This window comes from Grus americana, chromosome 2 (genome assembly GCF_028858705.1).
Source record: "Grus americana isolate bGruAme1 chromosome 2, bGruAme1.mat, whole genome shotgun sequence".
Classification (NCBI taxonomy): domain Eukaryota; kingdom Metazoa; phylum Chordata; class Aves; order Gruiformes; family Gruidae; genus Grus; species Grus americana.
Genome location: NC_072853.1, coordinates 71972260 through 71991645, shown reverse-complemented (window position 1 = coordinate 71991645; position 19386 = coordinate 71972260). Strand labels below are relative to the sequence as shown.

The 19386-nt window shown below is 36.5% G+C and overlaps 1 protein-coding gene across 3 annotated transcripts in view; it reads right to left on the bottom strand.

Annotated features, from left to right (window-relative positions):
* PTPN3 (protein tyrosine phosphatase non-receptor type 3) overlaps window positions 1-19386 on the bottom strand; it is a 178691-nt gene that overhangs the window by 25907 nt on the left and 133398 nt on the right. For all 3 annotated transcript variants that reach the window (XM_054817305.1, XM_054817306.1, XM_054817308.1), the window contains exons 15-20: window positions 13496-13519; window positions 11260-11452; window positions 10206-10283; window positions 9192-9248; window positions 4366-4522; window positions 2415-2581 (exon numbers count right to left, since the gene is read on the bottom strand). In XM_054817305.1, coding sequence (XP_054673280.1) covers window positions 2415-2581; window positions 4366-4522; window positions 9192-9248; window positions 10206-10283; window positions 11260-11452; window positions 13496-13519 — 676 coding nt within the window. The remainder of the gene's footprint in view (window positions 1-2414; window positions 2582-4365; window positions 4523-9191; window positions 9249-10205; window positions 10284-11259; window positions 11453-13495; window positions 13520-19386) is intronic.

Below are 19386 nucleotides of genomic sequence, written 5' to 3'. Positions count from 1 at the left end.
ACAAAGAATTCAAACAAACTTCTATTCTCTGGTCTAAAACCACCACATCCAATCCTGCAAGTACCTGAAAAAACAAAGCTTCAATGTATCACAGTCTCTTAATATGTGACTCTCCTTCTTTTGGGCTAAGCCCTATCTTGCAAACTTTATCTGGAGTAAATGTAGGCATAGAAGTGTATAACCAAAAATAGATTTTGAGGTCAAAATGCATTAAGTGCATTGTATAAAGACAACAAAAGGTGCAGAGGGGGAAAAACAACAACAAAATAAAAAAATGCAATTATACAACTACAGTTTTTCTGTATTTAATATACATGAAAGCAACTTACAACTGAGTTATTAACCTGGCTGTGCCAGAGTTTAAATACTTCATGGAACACTTACCAAAGAGCTCATTATATCTTATGTGTTTAATGAAGGTTTAGAATATGGTTCCACACATAAAATGGAATGAAACAAATAGGAGACTAAAATTCCCCTACTTGGTTGAGAGAAAAGGAATAATACACAAAAAGTTTGTTCTTCTGTGAGATTTACTGAATCCTAAGACTCGGTATCACAGCTCACCACGTTTTTCTACTTGAACAGCATAAACAAGCCATATGAGAAGAGAACTTGATAATACATGTAACCAAACAGCTTCTATCAGTTATAACTCAAGTTCCATTTTACTAGAGCCAAGTTGCGATTTCTGTTTTTTTAGGGAGACAAGGAAGAATAATTTAAACTTAAGTAACAATTCTGGAGCTTCATTATTGTTGCCTGGCCAAAAGTCATTTGCCATTGACAGACTTAAATTCTGCTGAAGTGGAGGAACGTATTCTGGAAAAACTTGATTATTCATAGTCTACTGGCTAATTATTTACTATTTTACTCATGTGAATGGAGAGTTGAGAGCCACCAAAGCTGATGAGGTAATGCTGCAATTATCTTTGCTTTTGAAGGTCACTAAAGAATGAACTCAAAGAAAGAAGGCCACTAAGCTGTCCCCTAGTTTATTAGATTTCAAAAAGGTTTTCACTTTTTTGACACATCAGTAATATCCTTTTAAAAACGCTGTCAGGAAAAGTCATAAAGGATCAAATATCCTACGAAGATTATTGCATGAACTTTGTGCACAACTTCAGTCTACAACTTTGACAATTAACAAAGCATTGAAAGGCTAGTTCATATCTTTTGAGTTACTGTTTCAATAGCCAACACACTCATTACTACTGCTGCATTGCAACCAGTGCTGAGGATTTTGGAAAGGAACTATGAACCACAGTCTACAATTCCTTGAAAAAAGGGGAATCTTAACTCTCAGAAATCTTGGAAACAAAGTGAACCTCATAAAAAGAGTGGTTATGCAATAAGCAATACCACAATGCTTTAGCCACCAAAATTGAATCTTAGGGAATTTGAAAAAATAGTGAAGGAAAAATATAAAAATGGGGAAAAATGGTATTGCTGTTCTACAAGTTTTCAGTGTCAGAAAGGGTTACTCCAGAAGTCAACATTGCGAAATTTATGTATCATAACCACCAGGGTTTCTCCAAAGTTACTATAAATGTTTGGATCCCCGACAGCAAAACAAGCACAAACATACTTATGCTGTACTCCCTTGCCATTCGAGAGGCAGCTGAATTATCTTTTGAAATTTCTTATGCTAACACTGAAGGAACTAATTTAATAAACTCTAAAACATTTTATTACTCAGTTTTCTGTGACATTCCTTGCTAACACATTGAAGAACATGACAAGCATTAATTCATTAATCTGCATAGCGGTTCTTCCAAGTCTCACCCTATATACAGGGGAATCTCACCTACGAAGTCATTTGCCCAAGGAGTAACCTTCAGTGTTTTAGATCGCCAGGGAGAAACATCACAGAACTGGACATTACAAATATCCTGCAAATGGAAATTAAGTGTAGGAAATTATTCCTACGCTTTCATATCAGCCCCTAAGAGAAGATGATCAGGAATAGTCAAGTGGTCCTGTTATTCCATGAAAGAAGGCAAACCATGAAAACTTGAAAACCTAAGTTAAGGTATAAAAGATATTTTAGAAATGTCACTGAGTGGCATGGAAAAAGAAACAAAATACAAGACTGACCTCTGTCAAAACCCCACTATTTTACTCAATAAAAGTATTAAGAAAATAAATTAATTTAGTAAGCTTTGGGTACTTGAGCTAGAAACATGTTAACTAAAACACATTTTTCTCAGCAGATGCTGTTTTATGCAAGACTGGTAACTCTTCCCTATCTTAAGTAGTGAAGGGTGAAACTCATGGGCAAGTCACATTCTTGCTCTCTTGAGATAAGACTGAATGGGAGCAATGAAATTTCCAATTAATTTAGCCCTTACGTTACTTGCCGGTCATAGCTATTGGTCTGTATTAATGGCATTTGAGAGTTGAGTATTACCTACCTCAAACTGAATAAGGACTGTCCCACTTTCCAGCCCCTTCCTTAGCTGTTCCATAGACTCCTCCAGTGTATCACCACCATATTCCGAACAGATAGGAATAATTGATTCTGGGAGATTGTGGGAATCAGCTTCATCTTCTGATTTAGGCTCCACAAACTGTTTAACTACTGAAAGACGTATTGAAAATTAAAATCCGTTACATACAGCACTACTGTATTTGCAACACATATTACAATCTACCAGTCTGCAAGAACAACAAAGTCTGCAAAGACAAGGCCTCAGGAAAGCAAATAACAGCAACACATTTAACTGCATTTCTTTATGTGCTATAGTACTGTAGAAACTACTAAGAGTAAAATGCCCTTGTGACTTTTAGGAAGATGAAACTTCTTAAGGTGCCTAACTATGAAAGCAAAGAACCTGACTTCCAAGCATGAAGAGTTTTTTTGCAGCAACCTTGTCTTACGGAAGGAACTGCTGGACAGTCTAATGAATCACAATATCCACCATGGTAAAAGCCAAATGAGTTTTGCCTAAAAAAGTTTAGAGTGTAATTAATGGAATAGCTCTATAAGATTAAGTTTATATAAGTTTGGACCTCCAGCAGCAAAATGAACAGAAACATACTTACATTGTACGCCCTTGCCATTAGAGAAACAATTGAATTATCTTCTGCAATTTCTTATGCTAACAATGAAGAAGCTATTTTAATAAACTAGAAAAATGTTTTATTAGTCAGCTGTCTATGACATTCCTTGCTAACACATTGAGGAACATAACAAACATTAATTAATCTACACAGCAGTTCTGTCTCCGTATGAAAACTATTGTATTACCAAATGCGTTGAGCTATGGTTTTTCTCTGTAGTGATCAGAACGGCTCATACCCACCAAACTACAGAAAACGGGGAGCTGCTCATACTCATGCCTATACAAATGACCGGCGTGGGGCTACAGGTTATCTTTAGCTATAAGCTGAGACTTCCCTTATCTGCAAGTAGGAAGCAGACTAGAAAAGTTAAGAGAAGACTAAATATTGCATAGAGCCAGCAGAAAGGCCTGCAATAATATGAGCAGTACTGTGGTCAGGGAAACAAGACCAAGAGCCCAGATCTCTTCTCAGAAACATAAGAAATTTTAAATAAAGTAAATGCTACAGAGGTGCACAATGTTTAGGCAGTTTTATTCCTTCCTGCTTCCCAGTGATGTATAATCCCTTCAGATTTTTAAGTCTTAATGTAATCAGAAACTCTGTGCAAAGCCCTTCCATAATCGTGCGTGTTAAGGTCTTACCATAGCTCTTAAGGAAAGTAAATAATAAACTAGAAGTTTCACATCAACTGAAAGCTCCTGGGATCTGCAGATGTTTAAATATTAAGCAAGCAAAACCGAGCTCTCCTGTATTTAAAATGTAAAGGCTTAAGACTCTGCATATTTCAGAGATTGTCTCCTGTTTGCTGGCAGCAATTTAGCAAGTAGCCAGCACGGGTCAAGCTCATTGTTGTCACAAATGTGTATTATGAGAATGGAAAGAAGGAAAGAAAGACAAGGAAAAAAAAAAAGGAAGAAAAAAACTGATTTGACTTGTTTCATGGTATACCTGAGCTGGGGAACAGCCTATGGGTATTTGTAAACCTGCAATTAGGAACTTGTGAAATTATGCTATATTTACAAAAAGAGCTTTTGCAAGGAACCATATGTTCTTATAGATTTTTAGACTTTAAAAATAAGAAGAAATTCAAACTTGATAAGAGTCTTTGTTGCAGTAGTAAAAGCCTATCGTTAAAACTAGTTGTACTCGTAATTCAAAATGCAGGGAGATTTACTTTTTAGTGCAGACCTATCCCCAGTGCACTGAGAACATATTTACATAAATAGAAGAGGGTATACCACCAAGCATAAGAGCAACAGTCTCACAAACATTAAACATGAATAAAATTAGCCCATTTACCTTTCCTCCTGACCAAAAGTGCAAGCTCTCTCGTGTGAGATTCTCTGCTGGCTTTTATGAACATGACCACCTGGTCATGCGTGTGCTCTGAGATATCTCGGCCATTAATTAATACTATCTGATCACCTTCATTCAGTTTTGGAATGCATTTATCAGCCTGTTTCAAGACCAAAGAAACATATTAATGTCATTGCATCCAGTCATGTAAGCAGGAACACATCAGGATATTAAGTTTATCATGTAAGCAAAGTCTTCAGAGCTCTCCTGACAAGGTTTCATCTTCTGTATCAGAAGTTCTATCAAAGCATTCAGGTCTAAAGCTGTCTTACTTGCTTTAAAGCCTCTCAATGAAGATGAGAAACAGTTCAAACAGCATATTGACAGCTATAAAAAGAATTCATATTTATCAAATAGCCATCACCAGATTGCTCTTAAAGATCTAAATTTCAGACTCCAAGCCTCAACAACCACTGGTTATAGCCACTTGCAAATGAATTTCTGGAAGAAGTGTTTTGGGCACATAAGATGACACACTTCAGTTTTTATGCAGTGAATATTGAGAAGTCCAAACATTATTTTGATAAACATAACTTAAGTAACATGATATTCCCCCGACATGCACTTTTTAAAATTTAAAGAAATCCATACGCATTTCGTATTTATGTTATTTATCAGTCTTGTTCGGTGGATATCAAATGATATCTACAAATGGAGAACGTTCTTCCTCACTTCATTTACTGAAAGTTTTAGCAAGAAGATGCAGGTAAGTACTCAACCTATGATGCTCAAGTACCCTGCACTTGAGACAAATTCCTTTGCTCTATGCAGGGGAGAACACTAAAACAAGGTTTTCCCCATCCCAAATGAAAACTTACATTATGTCTTGTCTTGGATACAGCAATTTAGACTAGCTGCTGAACTCTAGGGTTTGTTTGCCTTTTTTTCTGCCACATTGCTTAGCACGCTTAGCTCTAAGTCCAGTGCAAAGCAGTTCAAGCCATGCCCAGAATATGATGATGATACTACTATTAACCTAGCACTGCCAAGTCCACCACTAAACTGTGTCCCTCAGTGCCACATCTACACACCTTTTGAATACCTCCAGGGATGGTGACTCCACCACTTCCCTGGGCAGCCTGTTCCAATGATTAGTAACTCTTTCGGTGAAGAAATTTTTCCTAAGATCCAATCTAAACCTCCCCTGGCACAACTTGAGGCCATTTCCTCTCATCCTATCACTTGTTCCCTGGGAGAAGAGCCCAACACCCACCTGGCTATAACCTCCTTTCGGGTAGTTGTAGAGAGTGAGCGATGAGGTCTCCCCTCAGTCTCCTTTCCTCGAGACTAAACAACCCCAGTTCCCTGAGCTGATCCTCATAAGACTTGTGCTCTAGATTTAATACCAGCACAGGTTCCCTGAACTTTACTCATCCAATGTTATTAGCCTTATCAAAAAACCACCCCCAATGCCCCAGAATGTGAACAAGATGTTCTAATTATTAGCCCCGATCCTGATCATGCCTTGTACTGATGGCTCCCTAAAGTAAGTTTATCAGTGATTACTGTATTACCAAGTAAAAAATAGAAAGAGATAGAAAGGAGAAGTGATAATGATAGAACCAACAAGAAGAAAAATGCAGAATAAAAAAAAAAATACAGTGGCAAGTATAGGAAGAAGAATATAAATTGGGAGCCACTTGTGTCAGAGAATAAACTAAAAGGAAAGAAAACTTAAAACATGCATGAGTGCCACAAAACAGGTACAAGAGAAAAGGAAGAAGAGAGAGGAAAGAAAGATGTACGTGCAAGAAAAAATCCCAAGCAGAAAAACTGCTTAAAAAAAAAAAAAAAGAAAAATAAGAAATAGTTTCCCCCAACTTTTTCCAAAGAAATAAGGAAAGAAAATAATGAAGCATAGGGAAGACTTAGAATGATTACTAAAAAAGACAAATATAGAGAAGAAGAATGGGAATTAGGAACAGCCATGGTGCTCTTCAACACTGATTTAATTAGGTATTCACAACTCCCCTAAAGCTCCTTTACCATGTTTTGTACAATTTGCAAAGGCAAGACTGAAGAATGCAACTATGAATGATTGATTTAATCACTCTAAAATATTAGTGAGGTATAAAATATTCTCTCTGAAATACAATTATCTGAAAAGACAAGTGATATAAAGATCATATCAGGTCAGTGTAGGAGAGTCAAGAAATCAACAAGAACACGGAGGGAATGGTTTCTGATCTCCTACATTTGCCTGTAATTTAGATTTTTTGGCTGGTTGCTGGCTATTATTCTTTATTACAGAAGGAGATTAATACCTTTGCTCAGAGAAACTTTGTTAATCATGCGACATGTTAATACCTCAGCTCTCTTACTTGAATCATCTGACTATATAAAATATATCTTGAAGGAGAATGAATTCCTTCTATGTAAGCATAATTTGTAGATTTTTCAGATACTGAGCTTTTCCAGACAATTAATTATATCAAAGGTTTCCTGTCCTTTTGACACACCCAGTGTTTCATTTTATGCTAATCACCTTGTTATTGCTCCAAGAAGCATGCATACTATATTTCAATGAAAAGCTCTATTAAATAAAACCATAATGACTTCTTTAGCACCTTAGGACATTAATGCTATTTGTGAAAAAAGTCAGTATAGGACTTTAAAAAAACCAAAACCAAACCAAAACCAAACTTGCAATAAATGCTTGTTCTTTAGATATAATGCTCTCCCACAACAGTTTTGGCTACTCTGTCATACATCTTCCCAGCATATTAGACTGCTGCTGTATTAGAGGGGGATTTTTAAAAGAACTTTAGGACATGAAAGAGCAAATACTGTCTTATTTTGGTGAGCAGATTTGCTTCCCCTCCTCCACAAAAAATACAGGTCTTTTTCTAGGAAAGTGGGAAAAATTGACCTACAAACCTGAGAAATAATCTTAGAAAATACCATTACCAAACAACATCCCTGAGAAAAATTTACAGGGTAACAAGTAAATCTAGAGCAAGTTAAAAGAGTAGCAAATATAATGAAGGAATGGCATCACTGAGCTAAAATAACATACAAATGCATCCCATTGACTGCTTAGCTTGAACTTTCAAATATCAGCTACATTTCATTAAACAGCCAAGAACAGGTGAAATTTAGTTTATGGAAAACAATATAGTCATTGTTAATATTGCTATGCTCTAAAAAGGAGTATGTTTTTTTCCTCTTGCTGTAAGATGACATGATTTCTATAACACTGCTGTTCAGTATATTGTATTGGGTAACCATTTCCAATTTATTCCCTGACCCTTGATAACTTGCTCACTTGGTGGCTTACTAGGCTAGAGAACTAATTGGTCACTTGCATTTATGCCTGTGCCACTAGCTGGAGACACTTAAATGAAGAGTGTAAGTTAGAAGTCCAGCCCTTTTCCAATGCAAGAGAAAAACAAACAAACAAACAAAAAATGGATCAGTACCCTCCAGAAGACAATCTGCCAAAGGAAATCGCTGCCTCTGGAGAAGCATCTTTCATTCTCTGATTGAATGAGCCTTGTTTGCCCTACATTAACTTCAGTATCTCAAATCACCCTTAAGAAGTTTGCTAGCTGGTCCATGAAACATTTTAAGGACTGTTTTATTTTCACTTCGTGGATTTAAGTTATAACGATAGTTTCCTACTACTCTTTTATTCAAATAATAATAATAATGGAGTGCTATGCACTGTGTAAGTTAAGCCACAAATCATAAATGTGACAAAAACAATGTCTCAAACAATCTGCTTTAGCTTGATTTACAGCATGACATCTAGATATCAGTCCTGTGACTACTTATCAAATTTCAAGAGTCTACAAGATGCAGAGTACATCAGACTTTTAGAAGTCAGCCAGCAATATTTCCTATCAAGTTTTTTTATGAGAGCTGGGAAATACACTTTGGAAGAAGGTGAGTGAAAAAAGAAAATTGAGATAAGGTATGTCCTCACAAATTTACGTACTAATTATTTAGAAAAACGTTACCAAGATATTATATTTCTATTATTATTTCACAATTCAACATAAGAATTCAATGGCTGTACTGATTCTGATGAACGTTCCACCTAGTCCATAAATACTTCCATAAGCAAAAATCTATGGCAAAATAAGAACAGAGCAAACATATTCTGTGCCCTCTCTCCCCTGCCAAGTACTCTCCCATCCTGAAAATATTTTTAGCCCTAAGGATTTCCTCAGCCTGTTGTGGTTTGTCTATTCAGTAACTGTCAGCAGGTTTTTCTCCCAAGTATTTGTCCTCTCCTGACCACCCAGAATATTATTCTAAGCATAGCATCCTTTGTCAAGGAGTTTCACAGGTCTACTCTCTTATGCATAAAGAACTACTTTACTTCACTAAGCATGAAGAACCTGACTTTCACTAACTTAACTTGGTAGCCCATAAATCTTCTGCTGGAATTCCCTGTTCAGTGTGTTCCTAATCTTACAGACCCCTACTATATCTCCCTTAAACTAGTTCTTTTTTCTAGGCTGTACTTCTTTAATGAACACTGTTCCACACCTTCAGTCATTGCTCTTGCCCCTCCATCAAACATTTTCCAGTTCAAGATGCACTTTTTGACATAACAGGGGGAAACAAACATACTTTCTACTGGTATCTTGCTGGGCTAACACTTCCAGATCTTTTCATCTGTGGTTCAAGAAACCACTGGTGAAATCAATTTTTAAAGAGAACAGCTCAGCTGCTATCTCATACTGGTTATGGGAGTCCAAATTCCTGTGTAGGGTGGAGGGAGTAATAAAGGAACGGATTAAAAGTCTTAAGAATTTACTTACAGGTGATCCTGGCGTTATTCTTGATACCACTAATGGCATTTTTTGATCTACACCACCCTAGAGGAATGTCAAGTAAATAACAACAATAAATACATCATTAAGCATAAGCAGCATTTAAAACAAGTAATTGCTTATTTTTGTTTTAATATAAACTTTATGCTCTGTCATTATAGGCAGGGTTGGTAAGATTGACTTTCCATTAGTAAATGGGGGGGTGTCCTTAGATCTACCAAGTTCCAGAAAACTAGATCCAGTGTCTTTGCTTGGTCATATATTTTAACAGGCAATAAACAGATCAAATGCAGCATTTATTCTAAGTCTATCCTTCGAGCAAGTCTAATTCAACACTTGAACTTGCAAGGTAGACAATGTTCTTAGACGTTGTGATGAACCTGCCAGGGTTCAGGTAGGATCAAAGTGCCAGATAACTGTACTCCATTATTCTCTTTACATGATGTTCCATCACTGCCCCACCAATAAATGTCCAAGGTGAAAAGATCAAACTCTGCCTTGATTTTGATATTACGGTTACTTTGCAGTACTGTATCTGCCTAAATGGAATTACAGTGAGGGAATGTACAAAACTTACAATAGTCAATTATCAACAGTAATTCCCATTTTCTTCGTAAATTAATTTTCACCTTTCCAATATGATTTTTAATGGCTATATTCAATTGGATAGCACAAACTATTTAACTTGTTTTATAATACGGATGTCCAATTTTCCAAAAGTTGATGCCTTAAATTAGGCTTCCAAGCTTGTATTTAAGCAGCCGAATAGGCAGTCTGATTTGGAAATATGCCATGCCCATAGCATATGTAACTAAAACCCACAGAACTAGTATAGGCTTATTTCTGTAAATGTTGCTTTAGCATTAAAACCTCTCGGTCCATAAGAAACTCCTGTAGAATATACTGCTTTCTCCAAATCATTGCACTAGAAATGAAAAATAATCATAAATTCATAGTATCTCTATAAAGCATTTAAAAATAACTAAAAGATTGCTGGTTTACCTTTAGATTAAATCCAAACTTCCCATCTTCATCTGGTGCGATACGCACCAAAAGTAAATCTCCCTCAATTAGGTCATTCTGCAATATATAGAAAAAACAAGCCAAAACTTTTCTAATTTTTAGAAGAAAATAGCGGCAAATTAGAAAACAGTTCATCCAAATTTAGATGTGCTGAACAAGAATACTTAAGTCCATGTTTAAAATAGGAAGATACTAAGGTTACAGAATATGATTGTAAACTTTTGAATTATAAAAATAGCAACATATGTAACAGCAAATATGTTCTCTGCTTGCTCCAACCTAGCACTGTTACTCTTAGCTTTCTCAATTGATAGCTGCTATTAAAATTGTCAAAGTGTTGTCTTTAGTAAAGATGACTTGAAAGGAAAAAATGTCAGGCACAACACATTTGAATCAATTCTACTCTAAGGACTATGAAGTGACTACTTTTTCCCCAATTTTTCTCCTGTAAATGAGTGCATTGGTATCTTCTGCAAGAAATCCACGAGCCAAAAGGACTAAAAGTTGGCAGCAGCTACTGGATGGGCAGGTTGGGAAGCTGTTCAGCACCTCTCTGGAACAGGCTGGAGAAAACAGAGGAACGATCCTCTATGATAACGTTAACAGGGAGCAGCTGCTCTCTAGTCAGTGCAGAATTCAAAGTGTGATGTTTAGCCATCCTGAAGAAGGGACGCCTGGGATAAAGCGGAGTTGTGCCTGCTACCAAGACATGTAGCAACGTGAGTGATCCAATCTCTCCCCTTGGAGGAAATAAGATTTAGTCACTTAACGATTCCCATTCCACTAGGGACTTCCCCTGCAGATGCTTCTGGAAGCCTGGACACTATGGAAATCAATACAGTTGGCAGGCTTGCCTATCATACTGTCTACACAATCTTGGATAAATTTGAGTAGTAAGACAAGATTTATACTTATTACTGCATAAAAATCGCTTATCCTGAAATATAACCACAATTTTTGTGCCTTCTTAATCTACAGTTCAAAGCTACGTTCAGTACTAGTTTTGACTTTGAAAGCCTGCAGTTGAACATACCTTATCGCAGTAGTACTGACTGGAATCTTCCGTTGAGCTACTTTTCGTAACGTTATCGTATGTTTCTAAGAACTGTTTATCCACCCCTTCCAATGGGTAAGAGCCAGAAATGTTACCAACTCCGTTGGGAGACTGAGCCAAGGCTTTAGGTGAGATACGGGTCAGAGAACTTGGACTGTTTCCCAATACATTCCTTCATTTAAAAAGGATACACAAATAGTACAAAGATATTGTTATCCAGATTTTTAAATTAAATATTAAAACACACAAATGTACTGCCCAGTCAAGAAAGCAAGAAAACTTTATACTTAGATTTAATGCCATTTCTTGAGGCGCAGGGTAACAGGATTGGAGTATGATCTAAGCCTATAATTTGATCAGTGGACATCCAGAAGAATGGACAAAACAAAACCAGAGTAGCAAAAACGTTTTTAGCAAAATATTTGGATGTTAGTGGTGAAAGACACTGTTGCAGAGTTACAGGAAATCACAGTAACATGACGGGAAATAGGAAATGAAGTGACGATGAAAGGTTTCATTACACTTAATATATTCTACCACTGAGGTAGTTATAACCATGTAGAATGACCCAGAATTGAATTGGGGTGCAGACCCGGCCTAGTGATTCAAGAAGCTTAAAATTCAAGGATATAAAAGTCAGTAGTTAAATACCTCAAAATCTTATAATTGGCCATGTTGCCTGGTGGTGCTCCAGGACCTTTCAAACACTCGTTTAGCTAAATGCCCTCTTATGAAGAGGATGAAATGCAGACCTCTAATACTACTAATACCCTTCTTTAATTGGGCCCAACTCACAGGTACCATACAAACTGCTCCATCTTTATAAATACCACATAAGAGTTTGTGAAAATCTCTGTCCTGGGGAAAGCTCAGGTATAGCTCAGACGCAGTTTTCTGTAACTAACACAGAGCGCGGCGTACGGCAAAACCTGAGTGCTAGCTACTTGTGTTACCCCACTGCAGACAGACCTTTCACTTCCATGACAGACCACCACGCTCAGCCGCAGTACGTATTTCAAGAACACCCTGTGCTGCTACTGACAACCCAGCACTGCAGTGAAGTGTATTTCAGCCTTGGAAGTACACGTGCTGTTAGTTGTTTATTGCAGTTTATCCCTAAAAGCAACATCAAATTCTCACAGGGTTAAAGGAGCGGAAGTATATGCAAGTAAACCCTGGCATTGGAATTTGTAGATTCAAACATTCACCTCTGCTCTGGTACTAGTCTAACTATATACGTGAGCTTTTCTGAACCATTTCCAGCAGCCACTGCTAGCTGTCAATGAAGAAGTAATACTACACGATAGAGGAAGGTAGCTTCTTAGGCTTTTAACATATAGGACTTCCATTGCGGCAAACCTTCATAATGCAAACATTTCTTTCTCGGCTTGTGGAAATCTGGCTGCAACAAACGTAAACATTCTGAAAGGTGCCATCAAGCAAACTTCTTCTTACCATAATATTTCTGACCTTCAGTTATACTACATGTACTTGGCAGCGGGAATGAAGTGTTTTGCGCAACATTTGTGGAATTTTCAGTTATTACAGAAAATGTTTTTCCAGCATTTGGGAGATACTATTCACTTGGCACTCTCAATAATTTCAAAATACTTTGAAGCAGTGAACTATAATGACACTTAAAAGAATTATACTGTCAAAATTGTGTTTTTATCTGATAGCTTCCAGGACATTTCATGATTCCTGTGGGGCCAGTGTTAACCAAGGAGGAACACTGTATATGAAAATAAATCCTAATAAGTTTTTCAGAACATAGTAATTTAAAAACAAAACAAAACACACATTTCACTTACAAGTTGAGATTATAAATCATAATGATTTTTCAGTGTAGAAAAAAAAAATTAACAATACCAGAAAAATATGACAAATTCAGTTAATGCCTTCTGGCACTACATAAAGAGTTACCAGATAAAATTACTAGTGGATTTTTGCATCATTAAACTTTTACAACAGTTTTTAATCAATTTTTTTTGTGAATAGTGATTAGGGGTGTATAAGGACATAAGACTTTCCACATTCTAATCCAAGACCTTATTTTTTTTTCCCCCAAACTTTACAATTTTCATTGGTTTATCCATTTATTTGTGCCCTCTAACCACACAGGAGTGCTACTTTGAAAAAATCAGTTCAAGTTATGTATTTTATTATATATGTTAAAGCTAGAGATTCTATAGTAGAAAGTTTAAAGAAAACTCACTTTGGTGATTCCTGTTCAGATGACCTGTTAAAAACCAAAACAAAACAGTAAATGAATATAAGTTAAATCTTCAGAAAAGCAAGAACTAAATTCTAGTAAAAGTCTGCATAAAAGCCAAAAGGTGTGGTCACAGCAAATTAAAGAATACTTAATCCTGTGCTGAAAGTCTGAATCAGACAATTATGGAATTCATGAAACACTCAACAAAAATCCCAGGACAGCTCTAACCACTCACTTCCACTTTTGGCACAAGCCCAACTACAGAGAACACACATCTGCTACTGCAACTTAAACTATGTAGGAGTTTACAGAAGCAATTAATTAGCAAGACAGACTACGTCATTTAAGAAAGTTTTAGATGTGGATCACTGACTACAGACATCACTGACTGTATTTCATAAAAAGCCAAACTTGGCAAAATCTTCACGTATAGGTAACAAGAAATGAGCATAGGCGGCTTCTGAAGCATCAAGTTCCTTACACTGATTCTCATAATATGAGAGCAGAACAGATGTTGACAGAGAACTTTACGACAAAGCATAACTAAAGCAGAAGCGGTTACACAGTTGAGGACAATCTAGCATGGAAAAGAAATCAAAATTTGCAGGACACAGCATTTTCCAAGGCATTCAATTAGCTTCATCAGAGATCACCTGAAACAGTGAGTTAAACAATTTAACATCAATTAAAACAATAGGTATGATACTAAAATAAATTTGAAAGTAAAGATTAGCAAAAAAGTGCTTGCAAAGCAAAGTAAGTTTAAGACGGACAGGATAGATAGCTTTACAAATTTAATTAAGTAGTGACCAAAAAACCTGGAGTGATATAAATCAATGCTGGAAAAATATAAACTAGTTTGGTTTGGATGTAGAATAGTTGAATTGTCAAGTTATAGGAGGCAATTCACAGTATACAGTTAAATTTTCAATTATTGTTCTCTAAAACAACCTCAATACTAAGAATTATGTACTAAGTTTCATCAAAACTGCAGTAAAAATAGCAGCAGTATCAATCTAGTTAAGTTTCCTTATATGTATTCTACAATATGAACAAATTCTTCCTTGAGAGGCAGAGATGATGGAGCCTAATTCCCTAAGAATTTGTGGAGGTTTGGGTTGTGCGGTTTTTTTTAAGCACTAAACTTCTTCCTCCTTGACTGCCATCATGCCCTCCTTGTGATTCCACTGATGTTCACTCCCACTCTCCTACAAGTACCTCCCGTTCTCCTTGTTCGCAATCCCCATTGTATTTTTACCCCCTAAGCGCCAGCACAGCAGATCCTTTGGGAACAGGCACTCACTTGCTGCCTGACCAGCCCACATCTAAATGGAACAAACAACCATTCAACTCGTACTGTAATCAGTCCGAGAGGATCAGCTGTTTTTTTTTTTTTTCCTGCATAGTCACTGATTTTCACTAATCTTGTAGAAAACTTTACATCTTTGAAAACTCCACTCCTACATTAGATTTTACTGCAATCGTCCCGATGTTCTCAAGTGGGAACGGAGGCAGACAGGCAGTGCAGCAATGACATAAGCTTTATTTCCTTAGGAAGTCATGCTAAAAATAAAGAAACATTGAATTTATTTTCGTTTAAGCTAATTGATTTCCTTGTGAGGCAAAGAACAATGAAACTGCATATATTTTCTATGTTTTGCACAGCAGAGTTACAGCTCTATTACCAAATTCTGTGTAGAATTCACGTTGCCACAAGTTAATCCTTTCAAAAGCCTTCACCAAAAATTTACACACACAGAATTGTGATGCAAATCGATGCAATGTCTCCATTTTAATATATTATCTCCCCTCTCTCCTCCCAATAGAGTGAGGTCATTTGAGACAGGAAAAAAACCTACTTGTGCTTCTATTTATATACGGGGTATAAACATACAGCAAATTTTTCATCACCTCAGTAATGCATTTGGAGACTTAAAGATGGGACATAAATTCTTAGTCATATTTCCTGAAGATTTATCAGTTGAATTATTGCCCTTTAATTCAAATATATCAGCTCTGAAATAGTTACTGAATCACTCTGTAATCTTTTAAAGTAGAAAAAGGTAACCAAAAATTTGACCTAGAAAGTGACCAAATTCAATGCTTAAAAGAATTCATCAGGGACAATGCAGCTGTGTCTTTCTAAAGTCCTTTAGTAGCTCAGCATGCTAGAGCTGCAAAATTTTGCTCCACAATTCAGTTAAACAGTATTTCTAGCATTTAATTATTCAACGATATAATAAAATACCTTAAACATTAAAAACTAGATGATCCTTTCTGGCTGTACAGTATTCCACATTTTACTAACCTATCTTCCTCATTTCACAACACGCAACACGGACCATATTTTAAGTCAATAAAGGAGAACACTCACCAGACCAGCCATTCAACTTTATCATCGAGAAAAAGTGCCCTTCCTTGCAAGGACATTAAGCTTTCCATTGGTGCAGCTAACGAGCAAACACTTTAAAATTCCAGGTAATTTCTCTTCCTTACTCCACAATTATCTAAAATGATGCCATTTCAATCTTTCACTCCCTATGGATTGCTCTGTTGGTGGTGATCTTTATGACAAAACTCTTTGCTCGGAAAAGTTTAAGTCTCCCCTTCTGTCAGGAGGACAGAAAGGAAAGGTCTTAAGGGAAGACCCCTCCTCCTCCCCAACTTGGTGTGCCCTACCAGGGAATTCTGCTATTCTGAGAACTGAGGATGATAAACTACAGCGGAGTAAAACCCCGAGAGAAAAGGGACAACTGAAACAATAGCACTGTAGCAAAACTCTCCCCTTACAAACAACTGAAGGAAACATCTGTAGGTTTTGCCCTTGTGGGGTTCTTGAAGTTCTTAAAGCTCTTAAAGCTTCTTTTATTGTAACACCTGCAGGGCTGGGGAGACTGAATGTACCAGCACTTACATTATCACCTCTTTTCTGAGAGCTCACTGTTAAAACTGGGATAATTATTCATAAGCCAACTAAGTGGAAGGTATTTGCAGCAACACCTTTCTGTTGCCTTTTAGAGAAATTTATATACAGAATATTCAGCATTTCTGTGACCAGAACAACTGTGTAGGAAGGCCATGTAGATTCTTTGTGCTACATACTTAAGAGTACCATTACAGAAAAAATTGAGGACTTCATGGTATACACAAGTTTTTCAGTGATTTTCTATAAATTTCAAACATCCACATTTGTAAGCTGCTGCCATCACCCATAGAAGGATACTTTCAGCTACTCTGCATTGCCTTTATTGACCATATTCCAGTTTACTGTCTTTCCATGAAAGTTTCATGTATTCTGATACTCTGCAACCGCTTGGCTTGCTGCAAAATGTGCCTTATCACAGATTTGCAATTCAACTTTGAGACTTTCTTTTTGCATGTAAAATGATTGGTTTTGAACTGGCAAGGAGCGTGTAGTACATTTTAATAAGGATATATATTTAAAAAGAAAGGTTTACATGTAAGCAATATATACATATGTACTATTTTCATGTATATTTGAGTGAAAGAGCACAGTAAAACTTATAAAAGTCTATTAGTAGTCTTAAAACCCTAATTTGAAACTAATTGAAATGTTCTGAGATCCACTGTCTAGTATTAGAAGGACAGCTTCCTTGAGAAAGACTGAAGTACACGAACAAGGACAACAGACTCTTGTAAAATTCAGCAGATTTTGTAAGAACAAGGAATTGAACACATCTGTATATGATTAAAAACTATGGCTAAATAACTTAGTTTAAAATTTTTTTAAAATTATTTGCAATTTTCTACAAAGAAAGTAGTGACTAGGACTTGTACGGACACATCTGAAGCGTACTTTCATCAATTGTAGTGCTTTAAAAGTTTTGTTCACAGAAGGAATTATATTTTAGTTAAAATAATGATGTGTTCCCATAGTACAGTCACCAAATCTCACTATGCAGCTACAGTTTATTGTCTATCAAAATGGCAAGCTGAAAGAATTGAACAAATGCAGCACATGTTCAGGAAATCTATTTTCAGTGCAATACCTTCACCAGATGATACATCACACTTACTCCAGGAGCATATATGCACTTCCAGAAATTCATAGCATAGTGCAAGTGAATTTCCTTTTTGTATACCAGTTCATCATTTCATTTCCTTCCCCTCCAACTCTGGGACTGTATACATTATGCCATCTACATCATCAGCAACAGATAGTTTTAGAAGATAAGTTAAAGAGGTTTATAGCTCTGCAAGCATGTTTAACTCAAGAGAAAAGCTTATGCAGGAATAGGTTGCATTTAAAACAACTCAAAGTAATTTAGTTTGGAAGGGATCTTGAGAGATCACTGAAACCACTCTCTTGTTGAAAGAACAGCCAACTTCAAAGTTAGATGAGGATGTTCAGGTTGTCATGTTGCATTCTGAGGTTCTCCAAGGATAGAGACACCTCCACCTTTCTGTCAGTTTGTACAAGAGCTTAACTAATCTCAGTATGATTTTTTTTTCCTCCCTACTGTCCTTTGAGCCTTTCCCTTCCTGTAACTTGTGTCCGTTACTTGATGTGCTTTTGTTGTGCACCTCCAAGAGCAGCTGGCTCCGTAGTCTTGATAACCCTCTTTTGGCAGTGTAAGGCAACAATGTGACCGACCCCTCCTCAATGCCCCCAGCCTTCTGGTTCTCCTCATACATCATACGCTCACATCTATGAGCAACTAGCCAGATTTATCTCACCAATTAATGTATGACTTTAAATATAAGATCTGTAATGCCTCATCCGTCAGTAAGTTTTTCCTACTGACTTACACTATACCTCATCACTTCGAAATGTGTTTTACAATAATCTTTCGAAAATACAGGTTAAACAGAAAAATTCACAGCTAATCTTTTCTGTTAGGCCACTGAGTCTACTCTAAAATACTACCAAAACACTTGTTGATAGGCAGTCTGCTGTTCCAAACCAAACAGACATCTTTGGTTTATTTAATTACAGATTGAACAAGAGAAACTGAATACAGTTCAAGTAGCAAGACCCTCCACACAGCTTTATCAGGCTACTTTTCCAAGCCAGTAATCCAGTTATTTTTTCCCTTAAAATAACACCTTATATAAATAGTTAAATTTATATATTCTTACTAAACAAGTACCCTTCCCTCTCAGAAAAATGTGTTCAAAAATATGAAAAAAGGCATTAAGAGGGCAAGCAACAGCTATATTAACTTTCCAAACTATTCCACCTATAGTATGAAAAACATTTTAAAAAGCACAAGCCATTAAACCTGAACTTACAAGGTCAAAAATAAGCTCTGCTTCTCATATAATGGAGAAATTGGTCCCACACAGGTAACATGAATAAGATTATCCTGAACCGCAATGAAACCAGTTTGTTTCAGTAACCCTTTGCATCTAACACCTTCTTGTCTGAAAGAAACACCATCTTACTTTAATGAGACAATACTCAGTTAGGGGGCAAGTGTGGGTGTTGGCCACAATGCATGGTCTTCCCACAAAGCCGGATTAAAACCTTAAATCCACAAAGGAAAAGAGTTGAGGATACTCTTCCCATTTCATAGTCACTGGTGGAAAACCATGCAGCCTCCTGCAGCTGGGTTCTCGGAGGTTAAGAGCATTAAACAGAGTGATTTTCAGTTTTAATTTCTTGTCATTCATTCATTCCCTTTAATTTCTCATTTCACTGTGAAGTGTGAACATCTGTGTCACACCTCAGGCACCAGAAGATGTCTGAGGAAAAGGAAAGGAACAAAAAGGGAAAATTAAAGTTCAAAGCTCCTTAAATACTATTTTGTTATGTGTCTTTGTTTTCATGGCAAAGCTCAGACCTTGGTATTTTAAATACACGAAGTGTTTAAAATGCGTATTATTGAAACATTTGAAATCTACAGGTTTTTAATTTGCAACAAATACTT